At 40.9% G+C, this 17,380-nt stretch overlaps 1 protein-coding gene across 4 annotated transcripts in view; it reads right to left on the bottom strand.

Annotated features, from left to right (window-relative positions):
• Positions 1-17,380, bottom strand: part of tanc1b (tetratricopeptide repeat, ankyrin repeat and coiled-coil containing 1b) — a 114,853-nt gene that overhangs the window by 45,950 nt on the left and 51,523 nt on the right. For all 4 annotated transcript variants that reach the window (XM_080904071.1, XM_080904074.1, XM_080904072.1 and 1 more), the window contains 3 exons: positions 7,432-7,565; positions 5,336-5,525; positions 240-566 (listed from right to left, as the gene is read on the bottom strand). In XM_080904071.1, coding sequence (XP_080760197.1) covers positions 240-566; positions 5,336-5,525; positions 7,432-7,565 — 651 coding nt within the window. The remainder of the gene's footprint in view (positions 1-239; positions 567-5,335; positions 5,526-7,431; positions 7,566-17,380) is intronic.

The following is a 17,380-nucleotide window of genomic DNA, read 5'->3' as shown; positions in this document are numbered from 1 at the left end:
TTTGAACTATTGACTTCTTATTTCTTCTAAACCTACTACAGATGCTCTCACTCTTCGGTGTCTGTCACTCGCTTGGATTAAACTGACATGCCACATGTCAGCCTCTGGCACAGGTCGTATCTCACGGTTACGATCTTGACAGGCAACACAATGCAGTCACAGATGAAAAGTATACAGAGCATTTCCTGTATACTTCTTGAACTCCAGATGTCAAGACCTCAAAAACCAAGGAGTCTTACCTGCTACAGAGTTTGGCCTCGGCATCATGAGGGAAGCTGATGTCTGTGGCGGGTACGCAATGGGTCCCTCAGGTGAGTGACTCGGAGGGTGTGGTGGCCCTGGAGCACCCGCAGATATGTTAGGGTGCTGCTGGTCTGTCCTGGATGGGGTGTCTGCAGGTGTTGCTGTGGCACTGCTGGAGTCTTCTTCGGCCACAGGAGAGCAGGTGTCCGCCCGCACGCTCTGTGCCAGGCCATGGCGACCGCTGCCTCTTAGGCTGCCATCTTTACTCCACTCCAGGCTGGAGCCGCTGCGGTCATCATTCTCTGAAGAACTAGTGATGGTGGCTGAGAGCAGATTTAAATTTAAAAAAAAAAAAAAAAAAAAAAGAGAGAGAGAGAGAGAAGGGATTTTCAGCAAGTGAGGGAGGTGAAATGAGGGGAAGAGGCACAAGATATATCTGAGTAATGGTCTTTATGTGCGATGAACATTTATCCGTCTTAATCTCTAGTGAGACACCGAGCTGTAATGGAACTTTCAGCTTTGAGTGGCTTGGTGGTTTTGCTGATTGCCCTATCAACAGTTCTCAGAAGCTCATTTTATATTTACAGCGATCGTCTTCCTATACTCGTGAAACTCGGAAAGTAATATTGCACAGATTTATAGAACGTAATGTATTGTTATTGTTAAGAATCAGCGTTTGAATGATTTGGAATCATCCAGTGCAAACAGCAACTGCAACAACTAGTCGGAGGGGAAAATGCAAAAGAGCAGGAATAACAATATAAAACCAAACATGGACATTTTTTTTTTTTTACCCCTTCAGTTTAGACAGGTGTCTCTTCTAGAAGAAGAACTCCTTTAATCTCCCCTCGAGCCAACACAGCGACCTACCACAATCTTAAAAGCAAAGGAAAGGACTAACTCTCCATGATGACAGGCAGCTGGATACAGGAACATCAGCACTGTTAGTGGACTGGAGCCGGCCAGCCAGCTGGCCATGTTTGCATCACACACTACTAATCTGGATTTCATAATGGCGCAGCACGTTGCATCACCACTAATATTAATACAACAAACACATCTTGGACCCTGTGATTCCTGCGCTGGTTTCCTGGGCAAACATGAAGTCCTCTCATGGCAGCAGTCACGATAAACCCTGCTCGGACCACGGCATTAAAAGTCATCGTGATCTGACTGGCTAAACTACAGGACCTTGCTAAGAAGAATATGTAATTATTTATTCAAGCTTAGTGAAAATTTGAATTTTTATTTTATAAACAACTACATGCAGTCAAGTCCAGGCCCCTCGTGAAGGACCTTCTGAGGGAGCTGTTTTGTAAATGTTAAGACATTGCAAAGTCTCACTAATTCCATCAAGGAGCTTTTAATGCAAAACATAGCCAAATTAATGTGCTTCTGAAATCAGAGTCAAAGTGAAACTTCAAAGAACAGAGAACATTAATCACAGGCATCAGTCTGACTTGTGGACGCACTGTGACTTTGTTCTTTCTTTTCCTTCCTGCACAATTTTATTAAGGAGTGTGGGTGGGATGTTGTAGACCAGTGGTACTTTACACCCCCTTCCCAAAAACACTCCACCCGCCCACTCAAGTACATAGCAGACTAGCATGCCATAGTCACCGATGTAACAATTTAATTTAACATCGCTCTGCTGCAGATTTAAAAGCCCTCTGCTGCAGATACAGCTCAAGAATCTGCTGTTAGCAGTGAAGCAGCCAGTCAGTCACAGCTTCAAAGGATAGCTAAACACAGCTAATTAGACTCGAAAATTACATGCACATGGCATTTCATAGTTTGTAATGGGTGTACAATAAAGGGGTCGTAGAATTAGGGATCAAGAAAGGAAAACAAGCTGACCATAGTTATAGCACATGCTGCATTTCTGCAAAACTGTGTTCTGTCCGTTTCAAAGTTCAGGTGTTTGATAGTTGCTCATAACGTCTTCATTACTGACAGATTTTGATGCACAACTAGTGTTACTTTCTGCATGTCTGTGTGGGTCTGTGGGTTTGAGCAGCTAATGCACCCTCCCAGCAATCTGTCTGTGACCACAGCAAAGAGCTGAGAGAGACGGAGGCACCGATTTCCATTAAGAACTGGGTTTTATGCAGCATGACTTTACTTCATACCAGCTCGTTTCGCTAACTTTCCTGAAACCTGCTTACTGAAGTTAACAACCACACTTGCAGAGATGGCATTCTCTCACAAAACTCATTTTGAGTTAACTAAAGTAACGTAATTGCGTGCAACTGACAGCAACACATTTGGCACCAGTGCACATCTTATCCTGGGTGGTGTCAAAGCTGCAAGCTGGAAGATACTATATCGCAGCTTACATAAATTATTCAGCACGTTAGCAATGATATTGCTTTGGGGGGCAGAATGACTGAATCATGGTAATCATTTATGTCAACTCTGGAGTATTGGAAATCCAAATTGTTGTGTTGGATCTTGCTTTGGCATGCATTACTTTCTCCTGCATAACTATAATTTTCATCAGCAAGTCCGATATTCTTATTAGTTCAAGAATATCAGACAAACATAAGGGCAAGGGAAAAGTTTAAAATCTGGCACCCTGTCCTCTAGTCTAGGAGTGCAGTCAGGGGAAAAAAAAAAAAAAAGGGGGGGGGGGGGGGGGGGGGTTCAACAGTGGATAAATACAGCATCATAGAGTTACAATTTGCTATTCATTCCTCACTCAGAATGGAATCCCAGCATTTTTATAGGCACTGGAGGCTTTGTGAGTAGAAACGGCAGTTGAATTAATGCATCAATAGACTATGCCATCTTCCTGTCAGCTTGAGTAAATCCCCTGGCGTCTTTTAGGGCTATTACTACAGATACAGCACAACGTCACACTGTGGCAACTGTCACCTTAACGCCGTCTCATGCCGATACAGCTCTGTCTAAACCCAATGACGTACATGGGGAAGGATGAATATAATGTGACACAGATGGTATTCGATCCCAAAAGGTTTCACACAACGAGTAGTGACTGACACTGCACAGGTGTGTTTTCTTTGTTCTAACTCATAGTGCAGATGAAGCAAGTCAGATTGCAAATTAAAATTAGAAGAGCTTCACAGGAAGTGATTAGTGATTATAAGCAATGCTGCAAAGGGGACTGGGTGTCCATGCTAAAGTGCAAACTAATAGACTACTAAGGAATCAGCAGAGCTGTTGGTATTATTAATGTTCTCATCAAACCCAGAAACCAGTGCAGGCACTGGTAAGCTACAAGTGATAAATTGGAGGCTGGTGTTACATTTTTGTCATTGCTATGAGCTGTGCTACTAGTGCATCTCGCACCAAGCTGCTCAGTCATGCAGGACACATGGTTGAAAGGGTGAGGTGGGGACTAATTTGCACAGGTCCATGCAAACTAAATGAGGAGGCAATGGTGAGGCCATATTTCTGAGCTATGCACAAAAGAAATTATTTTCACTGAAAATTTCTTTTTTAGATTTATGTAATTTGGATTAAAAGAGATGATGTGAAAAGTAACAGTTTAATCAAAGACCATTCATTTAAATGAAATTTAAGTGCCACCTACTTCCACCTCTGACCTGTGTATAGCTGCTAGATTATGAACAAAGTAAGACATTTTTAAATGCATACAGCGCAACCCTGAACTTCTGTACACATTACCCCGTAAAGAGTATTCAAATATCCTTCAAAGTCGACATTAAATGTTGTTTAATCTGTCAGATCCTTAGTACAAAGTACAAATGGACCGATCAACTGGCCAGGGATCGGAATCAGACGATATTCAACTTCTCGACATGGAGTAGTGACTGGCTGATCAGCTTCCAGTATGTCTGATTACAAGCCAGCTAGTTTCATATATGTGCACAGTGCCACAGACATATAGGCACACACACTCACAGACACACACTAACCTGTTGTTAGAGGCAAACCGCCTCACTGTGTTTCCAACATCAAACTCCACAGACCCTTAAATCACCCTCACCCAGCTGAACATTGAATATTTTAAAGAAGGTAAGGAAGAAGAAGATGTTGTTAAAGTTAAAGCTATCCAGAGCTCATAGCCAGCCCCAAGCCAGCAGCCTTGGTATGAGTAAAGATCAACACAAAAGAAAAATTCCAGAGATGAGTAAAAAAAAAAAAAAAGCGAGAGAGAGAAAGGATCAATGCCCTGTGATCTGGTGAAGTTCCTGACATTTGTTTTGGTATATGAATCTGTTGTACCTGCTTTATTTGTAAAGGTAAAATATGTCAGGCAGTGTGGATGCACAGCAACTCATCATTAGGCAATTCTTTGAACTTGTTTCCAATAGACACATCATGCTCATCTGATCTGATCTTCTTTTGCTTCCTTAAAAAACCAGTCATCTTTAATAACTACAATGGTGTTACATCTTTAGCTGGCATACACATTTTGGAGCAACATTATATTAATTTGCACATTAGTGCAGCCAGGCATCAGTGCAATACCACTTATGCAAACATTGCTTCACAGATCAGCATCAGGTCAAAACTCTACAGGCCACCTTTGAGGACCTGAGCTGTGTCAGTAGGTAGAAACGGCAAACGCCCACAGGCAGCAGTCTTTTAAAAAGAAAGTTCACATTAAACTTTTTTAAAAAGAATTCAGTGAATCATCTCAAACTAAACAATGAAAGAAACAAGTAATTCAATCAACTTGAACAAGATGCCACTGCTCCACGAGAAGGGGAAAAGTTAGCTGTGGTAATGCGACTGCAGGATAAACTGCACGAGGGGTTCTTTTCAAACAAGCAGCTTAGAAATGATTGACTGGATCTACTAATGGCTTGTTACCCATTGTTCACTACAGAGCACAGAAACATGGACATTCAGCATTTTCGCCACTGACGACACAAACAGCTAATCTAAAGTCTAAAAATCCCAAGATGATAGAAAAATCAAAAATGCAAAAATGAGACTTAGATTTTACTTGAATAAAATCTAATTAGTTTAAATAAACTGAATTATATTTCTAGATGACATGTATGGCATGCATTGTTATTAAAAACTAAACCTTTTTCTTGTACCATAAAAGTTGCAATCTGAGAATAATGTGGGAGCTATTAAACAGGCTTTTCTTCCTCACCTATGATCCCACTGTCCTTGCTCTCTAGCGTGGAACTGGGGCTGGTGATGGTCCCACAGGGGCTGGAGCGGCTGAGTGGGGGACGGCTCGCGGTGCTGTTTAGGGTGGAACATGGGCTGTCAGTGCTGGGAGACGCCGTGCTGCTTGTTAGTGTGGAGCAGGGGCTGATGCCCTGGCTAGTCAGAGAGCACTGCGGAGAAGAGAGATGAAAAAAGGGGGTTAAGGTACACCAAGAATGTACTTTACTAATCAAATATGTCAATGGAGAATGAAGTCAGCTGGCAACAAGTTCACATTTTTTTGTAGCCCGAACAAGAAAAGACAAGAAAAAAAAAAGCAACAAAAAATAATTTTCCAACCTTATTTGGAAGGAGTATTGAGAAAAATCACTGTCTACTTTGACCTGGATCATGTGAAAGCAATGCAAAAAATTCCTTTGCAAATAAACAAGCGCTTTACGTGCGAGCATGACACACAAGCCGAAGGCCATAAGCACTATAAATGGAGCAAGGCTTAAAAATTACACACTCATATGTCTAGAGGAACCAAAATAAGTCTGAAGAGTATTTCACAAGGGAAGTAGTCTTTAGTTTGTGTGAACACAATAGACACCCTTTTTTTTTTTTTTAGGTCATCCAGCCTGTCTGACAACCATACAACAGCTAAATCTTTGTCTGAGATAACCGACAACCGTAGAAATCCAAATTAAAGCTGGTTTGTCCAGTTTCCCCATCTTCCTTTAACTGGATCCAAACACAATACAGTGTAGCTTATCATTGCCCCAATGAGATGCAAAGCAACACCTTCCAACAACTGATTATGACTTTGTAGGTTTTAAAGCAAGTTTTGCCCTAGTCTCACAACAAAATTACGAAAACTGAACTTTTCTCACCACAGGCCCATTTATTTAGCATACAAAAGCACTGACTTTACAATTGAAAACACACAAAAGATGGTCCCTAATACAGCTTAGTAGCGCTCCAAAGATTGTTGGGTTCTAAGCCAAATCAGAGAAATAATTACATGCAGACATTTTATCATTCACTGCATGAATAAAACACTCCTACTGTTGTGAGAACTGCTCGAATTAAATAATAAAATTCAATTTGGTTTATTCCCCATGTAGAATAAACTAAACCCTTTTTTGGAGATTTATTTGTTGCCTGGGGGGGTGGGGTGGCTTTCAGGTATAGTTGGTTTCACAAGCATAATATACTGCTAGTAGACTGTTATACTACTCACAGTTATGTTACTGTCATGCTACTGCAAGTAGGTGCAAATAACATGTGTATTTCCCCAACTAGAGTTGTCACAATATTTATACACAACACAATTATTGTGGCCAAAAATATTTACTATAATAGAATTTTCCTGATATCTGTTGACAGCAGAATAATGCTATTGGTCAAATTCACAACTAACTCTTTATTTTTACATCCCAACTACTGAACACAATTCATGAAATGCTTTCTAAGTCTTTGCATTCCTAGAATTGCTACTTCAGTGTCAAAAACAGTCCAAGGCACGAGATGAAAACCTAACGTGGTGGGTTCTGCTCTTCACACAGCCCAGCTTAATTAGTAAAGCCAAACAAACTGAGGCTCAGACCTAACACAACTCTATTTCTGTACCCGGACTCAGACACTCTTGTTACACACTCAAGAGCCCCTGGAATAGCACTCAAGTTACTGGGAGACTAGCATGCCGCGCTGAAAAGCATGCACAGGAATAAAATCACATGCAGCCAATTTTGAATAGGCAGTTACTTTTCTTCAGAACAGATTGAACAGTTCAAACAAAACAGTGTGACAGTTACCGTTGCTTGAGGTCCCAAGAAAACAAGTTCCAGAGGTGCCTCTTAAAACCCCGTCCATAACGAACACGGGGGGAAAAAAAAAAAAAATCAAGCTGCAAAAAAATAAAAAAATAAAAAGAGGAAAAGAAAAAAAATCCATTCAAGTGAAACACTGTCACAACTAGCTTCTCCCCTTGTGCTTTCTCTCTGTCCTCTATCTCTCTGTGTGTGCTGCAGCGATGGCAGCAGCTGCTGTTGGTAGTGCGGTGAGGAGCTGGAGGGGAGGGAGAAAATGAAATACCTTCTTTTCATTCTTGTCGTCCATAGGTATGCGTGCCGTACCCGGGATCCCTTCTCCCAGTAAAAAGCCCAGTCTTGTCATCAGTTCCTGAGTGGCAGGGGAGGAGGAGCTTGGCTGTTTTTCCGCTTGCAGATCTACAGATATGAGAGAGAGAGGGGGAGAGAGAGAGAGAGAAAGAGAGAGAGAGAGAGAAATGCTTAACACTAGCAGGCAGATTCCCTCTCTACACTGGATGCCCCACACAAGGCCACGCTGCTGGCCCTGCCCTCCTCAACACTGCTCTGAAATGCTATGCTGCACTCTCCCAGCTGCTGCTGATGTGGTGCAGACCCAGAGAAGGTGAGGAAAGAGAGCAAGAGTGCGAGAAAGAGAGGAAAGAGAGAGTGAGCGTGTGCGGCCACGGCTGGTGTGTGAGTGTTCTAAAAGAAAGTGAATACATGTGAATATCCAGCATTGTAAGAAAGCAGAGACTGGGTGTGAGTGAGTGAGTGAGTGAGTGAGTGAGTGAGTACGCGCCCTACAACATGCCTCGAGCGCCAATTCCAGGGCTTTCGGGTTGTTTACAGCTCTCACTTATAGAGCCTCTGAATATCAATGAGTGGACCTCTGCTTCCTGCAACACAACTTGAACTGTCTGTGGTCTTCATTCTCAAGCCTTAAAATTACTTTAGATTGCAATTTCAAGCTTGGGATGCCATCAACAAGGAAGAGACAACTTGTAATCACCTTTCTGTTTACACAAACAGACCTTTTTTTTTTTTACATATTAAACCAAAAACCAGGCAGATAAATAATAACAGTATATGCAAAATACTGGGTTTATCGTCTAAAATCCATTGTGGATAGCAACTCAAATGTGGATGTTGCAATCTAGTGATGTCAAAAAGGCAAGCATACACTGATGATGAAGATGTCGGGAGAAAGAGTCCGAGATACAAAAAGCTTATTATTCATCTCTCTGGCAGCACCTCTTTCTCCTCCTCTACTTCATTTTCTCCTTTACCTCCATTCTTCCGCAGCTATTAATAATGTTGACCGTGAATCTGATTAAACACAAACAAGTCCTGTGGCATAATGTGCTGCCAAGCCCGAGTCAAGTCAAAATCAGACCACCAGACAAACACCATTGGCATGCAAATAGCATACAAATGCCAATACACAGATAATGCATTACCTGTTAAAGTAAATAAATTGTCATAATAGCCAGTCTTGCAATCAAAAGGTCATACAGTTCTCCAACCTGGTGAAATTACTGGGTCATGCAACCCAAAATAAAACTGGAAAAAGGCCTAATCAGTGAAGTGTGGGGCTGGCAATAAACGCCCTAAATTCAATCTCTCTCTATCTCGTTTGAAGTTCAAGCACTGAGCCTTATAAACAGTCACACAATCCTGAAGTCATACCCATTACATACTTAACTAGAGGAACTCTTTACTGCTTAGTCGATCGATAGAAAAATAATCAGCTCCTTCAGTGAGCGTTCATTGTTTTCCTAAAAACTCAATGATGTCATGATCCTGCTTCACCTCAGTGAAACAAAATAAGTTTCCTGAAGAAATGAACCCAAATTCTGCAAATTTGCGACAGTTTTCACTGTTCTTGACATGTTAAACAATTCACTTTTTTCTTTTTAAATCATCAGTAGATTAATCAATAAAGTAAGTAATGACTACTTCTAATTCATTAGCTGGATTGGCTTTTTATCATTGAGAAGAGGCTAACCTTTTACTCCAGACATGCAAAGCGTGCCCAATTAAGGAAAATGCACAAACCGCAGCAACAGATCGAATACAGATTTAATAAACGCTAAAGTTTCTTGAATTTCCCTGGAAATGTAATCATAATTAAAATGCAAGCAGCTGGTGTTACTGTAACTACAAGAAGGATTTAGTCAAAGAACACCCCATGCCAGCAATTTATCAAAGGCTTCGGTACGAAACCGAATTAGCCCTTATGGCCTGGCACTTTAGTCGCGTGCCTGCCTCCTTCAGCCAAGAACAAAACGTGTTAAACAAGATATATATGCATCGCAAGTACTGCCAGACGAGTTCATACAGTATCCATAACTTTAGGCTGTGCAGAAGATTTATGTTACCCCCTTGACACATCTGCCCACCGGGTTGTCTTTTTTAAAGTGTATCTTTTATGCATTTATTTATTTTATTATACATTTATTTATTGGCACTGCCTTCAGGAGAAGTTGCTCTGTCCTTTAGAACTACTTTGAATTTAGAAAAACTTAAACATTCTACAAGCCTTAAAATAAATAAATAAATGAATATAAATAAAAATTCTCTTATCCCACAAGCCTACAAGTTCTATACTGAATAAATTCAAGCTTTTGTCCACATAGTAGCAGACAAAGAATGCTAACCTAATGCGTGCTGTACTCGCATCACCCCATCTCCATTGCAAATGCCATGAAGTGGGAACGCTATGCATTGAAAATCCATTGTTAATAGGGAATGTCACCCAGCTCATTTAAATGCTCGAGGGGAGCCTTTTACAATCGCTCAGGCAAAGACGCAGCTCAGTCCTGAATGCACATCGCAATGATTATATAAGTCAATTCTGAGCCTTCACCCAGCAATATTATCAAGTGTAAAGAAAATAACATACAAGATCATTTCCCACATCCACAATTCAACTTGATAACCCCACTCTGAACGGGTATCATCAATGCTGAGAGCCTGTTGTGGTCGAATAATTTCAAGCATGCATCCACATATTGTATGCGCTTCATCAACTTTTAGTAGATGGTTACTAGGGGTGCAACGATACACAAAATTCACGGTTCGGTTCGATACTTTGGTGTCACGGTTCGATATTTTTTCGATACAAAAAAAAAATGTTCATGCCTTTTTAATTTGTCATTTATTAAAATTATAAATATATATTTTAACACAAAAGTACAGTTTTTAAATTTAACCCTAACCCTTGTGCGTGTTGTTTTTTAGCTCGTCATATTGCAGCCACAGAAATTCTTTTGTCCATGAAACCATAAAGCTGCACTTTCTTTTTGCCTTATAGTCTGATTTGTCATAACTTCTCCGTTTTGTGGTAAGCTTTTCTTTGGCTGTCACTTCTTCACCCTGACCTGTCTTATTTGGCTCAGCAGAACTAAAATATATATCTGTCTGTGAAGGTTCTCAGTCATCCAGGTCATCGTAGTGAAATATATATCCTGCCGCACTCACATAAGCTCAGCGATTCTCTGCGCGATCAACCTCTCACATGTTTAAGCTGCGGGAGATTTCACTTGTCATGTTTGCATAGTAAGCTAACAATTAATAAGACGATGTCAGAGGAATTGGTGCACAAATTATCATCACTCACAGATCAGTGCTGTCGCTCTCTATACACAGTTCGCGCGATTGCAAAGTGAAAGCAAAAAAACAAGCGCAAATTCAAACACGATTTCAATATGTCACATATTGACAGTGGCTCACCCAATGACATAATTACCCAGCTACATTTCTGAAAGAATGCAAAAGCATTGACATATATTTTTCCTTCCTACAATAGCCCGACAGGCAGGGCAGAGATAGCCCCGGGACGTCGGGCTAGCAATATTGCGAGCCCTGTATCTGATTGAGGAATCACTCATCTTTGGAAAAGAGAGTTTATTACAGAGAAATGTCTCTTTCCAAAATAAAAGCTATACTATCCGCTTCTTCTGGGCTATATTCTCAGCAGCATATTAAACATATCAGGTCTCCATAAGGAGAATCCTGTGCTAACAGCTGTCTAAATGACTCGGCTAAAGTTTGTAGCATGCATGCTTGTTGTTTTTGTCTTTGCACTAGGATGATGTCGGTGTAAATGTGCAGTCATATTCGTTGTGTTCCCACTAGTGCTTTCAGGTTAATCTCGTTGAAATAACCTTAACGCCACAACACGGCAAATCTCCGTTAACGAGCTACCCTATACAGAGGGGCTAGACGGCCAACACGTTAACGAGCTAACTGCGCTAACACACTAGCTCCCACCCATGTAATTGAGCATTGCATGGCACATCCAACATACTGTTTTACTTTAGTCCATGACTCGCTTACCTTCAGGGTCATACGTCACATGAAAACCAAAATAATTCCAAACGCCAGATCTGAATGAGGGTGGGGAGGTCCACTTCTGTCTCGCTAGCTTGCCCTGCGCTCTTCCTTCTGACCATGCTGTCTGTGTTGAGTGCTCAGTGAATCTGCATTCGACTACTCCGCCTAGGCTGCACTCTCGAGCCTAGGCGGAGTAGTCAAATGCAGATTCACTGAGCGCTCAACACAGACAGCATCGTCAGAAGGAAAGTTGATCAAATAAATTACAAATTTTGTATTGTTCTTTTTTTTTTCTCCCCTTTGGTTTTCTTTCTTTCTCTCCCCCTCTTTCTTTCATTCTTTCCCCCTGTCCTATCCCACAGTCATGTCTGTCCCGTTTGCAACTGAAAATAAAATAAATTCATAATTATAATAAAGGTCAATCAAATGGACCAATATGATGATCCACTTAAAATAAATCCTCTTGGCATCTTTCTTGGCCTCAAGACAACAATTCTGATGGCTATAGATCCAAACGGGACACAAAAAAAAAAAAAAAAAAAAAAATTGAAAAAAAAAAAATTGAAAAAAAATTGTATTGTTCGATACATATGCGTACCGAACCGAAAGCACTGTATCGAACGGTTCAATATCGATACGAATATCGTTGCACCCCTAATGGTTACAGATATTAATCATTTGGCAATAAAATGGTAATGGGTCTGGGTTCTTTAAAAGGGGGCACCTTGCATATCACACATTTATGGCTACTGTACATTAGCAGGCAGTGACAGGTTGTTGATTTTTTTATTATTAGCCTGTCAGAGTCTTGTCTTTTGCTTTTATAGTGGCTATCAACACAGATCCACAACAGCTAGGAATAAGATGCTACGAGACTAACAGCTTTACAGGTGCAAACCATGTGAGGCAACTAGAAACATGCCAGAGAAAACGACTGTGAAACATAGTTGAAATCTTCGCCTTCTGGAGATTAGTGCAACATTGTTTGGCTGCTGAAAAAAAAGAAAAAAAAAAGGCAAAACTGTATTTTGTGAGCTCTGGCTTTAATGATGTAAGCTGTGGACTGCGAGAGATCCTCGGGTCAATTCCAGGAGGAGACACAAGTTCCTTTGTTTAAATACAAACCCTTGTGGTAACCCCTTGCGATTACGGTAGGAACCGAAAGTAGCTTCTTTTTGGAATCGATAGGATCTAATTAATTTCTCATAAAATCTGGTTTGATTTTTACTCATAATTGCAGACATACATCTGTCAAACCAGCTTAATCAATCAGTCAGAGACTTAAACTTGAGGAAAAACTCATCAATTTAGTAACATGTAGGATCTCCCTGGGCAGCAACAACCTCCATCAGAAATTTCCAGATGAATAACGATGACCAATTTTGGATCATCGCTACCAACAAAAAATGGTTCAGTCTATCAATATATGCTGTCATTGATCAGCCGCCTTCAGGTCATGCAGCACTCATCTGTCTCATGGGATAAGGTCAAGACCCTGACTTTGTTATTGTAAAATATATATTTTTTTCTAACCTTCTTGTTATTGATTTTCTTGTATGCTTAGGGTCACTGACTTGTTGCATAATCCAATATCTCCTACGCTTCTCCCCCGACATTCTCCTGTATAATTTCCTCATACAATTTTAAATTCGTTGTTGCCTCGATCGCTCCAAAGGTTTCCTGCCCTGAAGTAGCAAAACAGCCCCAAACCAAAATGTTCTCTCCAGCATGCTTAACACTTCAGATGAGGTTTTGGTTGCTGGGTGTGTAGAAACAAATCCAAATGAGATGTTTAGCATTGTTTTGGCCAAATCTCTTGACTTTTGCCTCGTTCATGGCACATCGTCCCTTTTTCTCTTGCTCTTTTTCCCGGCAATGTGAATGATTACTCTCGTGTATTTAATACAGACATGAAAAGCACAGCTGTTAGAGTGCGTGTGTGCTTTTTAGTTTAGTGAGATTGTTTGTCCATAACTGTGAGATGAAGAACACAGTACATGTTATGAGTGACCAACGCTGAAACTCCGGCAATTCCAAAGGGTTTACAAAGTTTTCTCGTAACCGCAATATAGTGCAGAAACTAATCCTGTTTGTTGACTCAGTTTTTCCTTCGCAACTTTTTCTTTTCCGTCATTGGATTAAATCGATCACCCGGCTCTTTATTACTTTGCCCTGACAAGACCACTCCATCACAGGTTCTTCAAAGCCACTTAAAACCACACGCCTCTGAGGACCAATCAGCAGCTCCAGAATGGCGCCGGGGTTGTTAAAGACCTGACATGAATACATCATAAGAGACAGAAAGACTGACATAATGATACGACATAGCACATACAAATAAAAACTTCACGGGCCAAATCAATAAAACCCCTTTTAACCCGTGGTCTCTCTGGAAAAATCAATACGCTGTGCCAAAAAATTGTTTACTTGCACAGCCAACTTCACCCACAGCTTGACACAAAACCTTCACTTTGCGAGCGCGTTTTAACATCGTCCATCATGTGCATGCATCTATGAATAAACATAAACATATCACATTTACTGCATTAATAAAGCTGAAGGTTTGCTGATTACACTAGCGTGTCAACAACTTTTAAATGGATTCTAGTTGAATAGCCTCTTTTACTCACTTTTCATTCTAAATACGAAACAGGAAATCCCAGCTCCATTTCATTTTCATAGTTGTCATCACCACCTATTCATCATGCTCAACATTTTGTCAATTAACCATTGACAAAGTGACAGACGAATACATGGATACACGAAAAAATGTCAACGAATGTGACAGGCAGGCAAAAAACAAAAAATCCCAAAACAATTTGATGCAGCTCGTGAAAAGAAAAAACGGCGGATGTGCTGTTTTGCCCTTACTTGCTCAACTATAAGCTACGGGGAAGTACTATCTGTTGCTGGGTGTCTTGCTGCAGGGCATCTCAGCTGTGCCACTGGTTTTTCTTCCTGATTTGTCAAGCCTGCTCATGGATGCAATGAGCCACCTTTCCGTTATAAACTACATTCTCCAATGGCTCTAACGTGACAGCAACTACAGCCTTACAGGACAGCCGTTTCCTTTAGCGTGATATACTCTAGAGCAGGGGTGGGCAATCCCAGGCCCCGAGGGCTGGTGTCCTGCAGGTTTTAGATCTCACCTTGGGTCAACACACCTGAATCACATGATTAGTTCGTTACCAGGCCTCTGGAGAACTTCAGGACATGGTGAGGAACTAATTTAGCCATTTAAATCAGCTGTGTTGGTTCAAGGACACATCTAAAGCCTGCAGGGACACCGACCCTCGAGGCCTGGAGTTGCCCACCCATGCTCTAGAGTCTCAATGAGCTGACACTAAATAAATAAACCTGAAATGTTATTGGAGGCATAATAAGTACTTAAATAACCACTGTTACTACTGATTATTTCCCATTCATTTCACATGAAATAATAATAATAATGATAATGGTTTGGATTTATATAGCGCTTTTCAAGGCACCCAAAGCGCTTTACAATGCCACTATTCATTCAGTCTCGCATTCACACACTGGTGAAGGCAAGCTACGGTTGTAGCCACAGCTGCCCTGGGGCAGACTGACAGAAGAGAGGCTGCCATGTCGCGCCATCGGCCCCTCTGGCCAACACCAGTAAATATCTTTAACGTTCAGGCAGTGGACTGTTGTGACAGCTGTAGGATGCACTTAGATACTAGCTGAAGTTAATTAACATCTCCTGTTCAGTAACAATCCAGAATTCAGCTCATTTGAGTGTTACTGTAGTATCTGTAAAATAATGAGGAGAGGAAGAATGCAAAAACATGAAGTAATGTTATGAGATAATGAGAAACTGGTGGCACGGCACACCTGAGGAAAGTGATCCCAGGCAGTAGTGAGAAATCTGACAACCGCTCCATTCTACTCTGACAGCAAGTGTAGAGCAAAATAACTCCTGGTTCACATCCTCTGTGACCCCTGCCAAAGGTTTTCAATTTGAGATACTTAAAATCCGTGAAACACAGACAATTTTTGCATCTCATTGTTAATTATGTCATGAAGCTTATTGAATTCACAAAGGACTTTTTACTGACTAGTTTAGAAGGTTTAGAAGAATTTCGCCCTATGACAGCTGGGATAGGCTCCAGCGCCCCCCGCGACCCTGAAAAGGATAAGCGGAAGCGAATGGATGGATGGATAGTTTAGAAGGTCAAAATGTGGTTTGGCAGATTCTCAAGGAAAACATACTGCTATGACTTAATTATTTAAATGCGTTCAGCAGCAGAGTTCTTCTGATTTCCGTGTCAAGTTGATATAATTAGAAGATAACTGGACTGTTGCTAGTCTTCTTTGCTATTTTCAAATGTTATGTATGGTCTTGTGTCGTGTTAATGCTCTTTTGCTTGGTTTTGTTATTTGGGTACACCAGGTTAACCACACATGTATCCCAAATACATACTGAAGATGTACAAATATATAGACGAGTTATTCTTTTCTCCTCCTCCTTACAGAAATATGCCAACATGGCACAATCAGACATAGCATTATGACCACTGACAGGTGGAATGAATAACACAGATTACCTCTTCGTCGTGGTTAGTGGGTGGGCGATATCAGGGAGCAAGTGAACATTCTGTCGTCAAAGTTAATGTGTAAAAAGCACGAAACATGGGCAAGTGGATGACCATTTGCGCCATTTACCTGGGGAACACCTGGCACCAGGATGCACTATGGGAAGAAGGCGAGCCAAGAGAGGCAGACCACCCTTTCATGGAAATCATATTCCCTGATGGCTGTGGCCTCTTTCAGCAGGATAATGGGCCCCCGCCACAAGGCAAAAATGCTTCAGGAATGGTTTGAGGAGCACAGCAAAGTTTAAGGTGTTAACTTGGCCTTTAAATTCCCCAGATCTCAATCCAATCGAGCATCTGTGGGATTTGCTGGACAAACAAGTCTGATCCATGGAGGCCAAACCTCGCAACTTAAAGTACTTAAAGGATCTTTTGCTAACATCTGAGTCCCAGATACCAAAGAACACCTTTGCAAAGTCCATCCCTCAGTGGTTTAGGCAGTAAAAGGGGGAGCAACACAGTGTTAGGCTGGTGGACATAATGTTATGTCTGATCGGTATAAATCAGTAATTGAAAGGTCAAATAAATGTGTTTTTAAAGATAAGTGCCAGAGTAATACAGGTTATCTATCTATCAGGACACTTTTAATAATCACTAAGCTCTGCCAATTATAACTTAGGTGCAAAGGCAAGAAAAACCTTTGGAAAGAGGTAAACAAAATGATAATTAGCTAATTTGTTTCAGAGTGCTATATTATTCCAATAATGAGATCCTAGAAGAGTGAAACAATTTGCAGACCTCGGCAACACCCTAATAATCCCACATTACAGGAGTAGTCTAACTCTAGGGTGACAAATGTGCTTTAAAAAAAAAAAAACAACAACAACAACAACTTTAAAATATAACAAATAATTAGAGCAGGAACCAATTATTCACATTCAATTATCATTACACACACACACACACACACACCTCAAACACGCACATTTTATTTATTCCATCAACTCTACGGTACTTTAAGGGAGAATTTAAAAAGGCTTTGGGGTAATCCAGTGGATGGGACCTCTTCACACTACATTACACTACAGTCCTAATTGGAAGTCTGTATATACAAAGAAAATAAAAAGCTATTAGGAGAGTCCAAGTTCTAACTTTTCTAACAAGGCTATAGAGTGCCTAGATGTAAAATAGTTGGTGAGATGGAATAAAACTGGCTGTAATATAGCAAATATCCAGTAATTTCACACTGGCTCTAATATCACATCCACAAATGATGCCTGTAGTCAGTCAGGAACATTACTCTCAAGACTGTTATTAACTCTTCTCGACTTTATTAACCTAGTT

The sequence above is a fragment of the Rhamphochromis sp. 'chilingali' genome (assembly GCF_963969265.1).
Source record: "Rhamphochromis sp. 'chilingali' genome assembly, chromosome: 14".
NCBI classification, from domain to species: domain Eukaryota; kingdom Metazoa; phylum Chordata; class Actinopteri; order Cichliformes; family Cichlidae; genus Rhamphochromis; species Rhamphochromis sp. 'chilingali'.
Note: the sequence above shows the minus strand (reverse complement) of the source record. Positions and strands in the feature narration are given on the sequence as shown.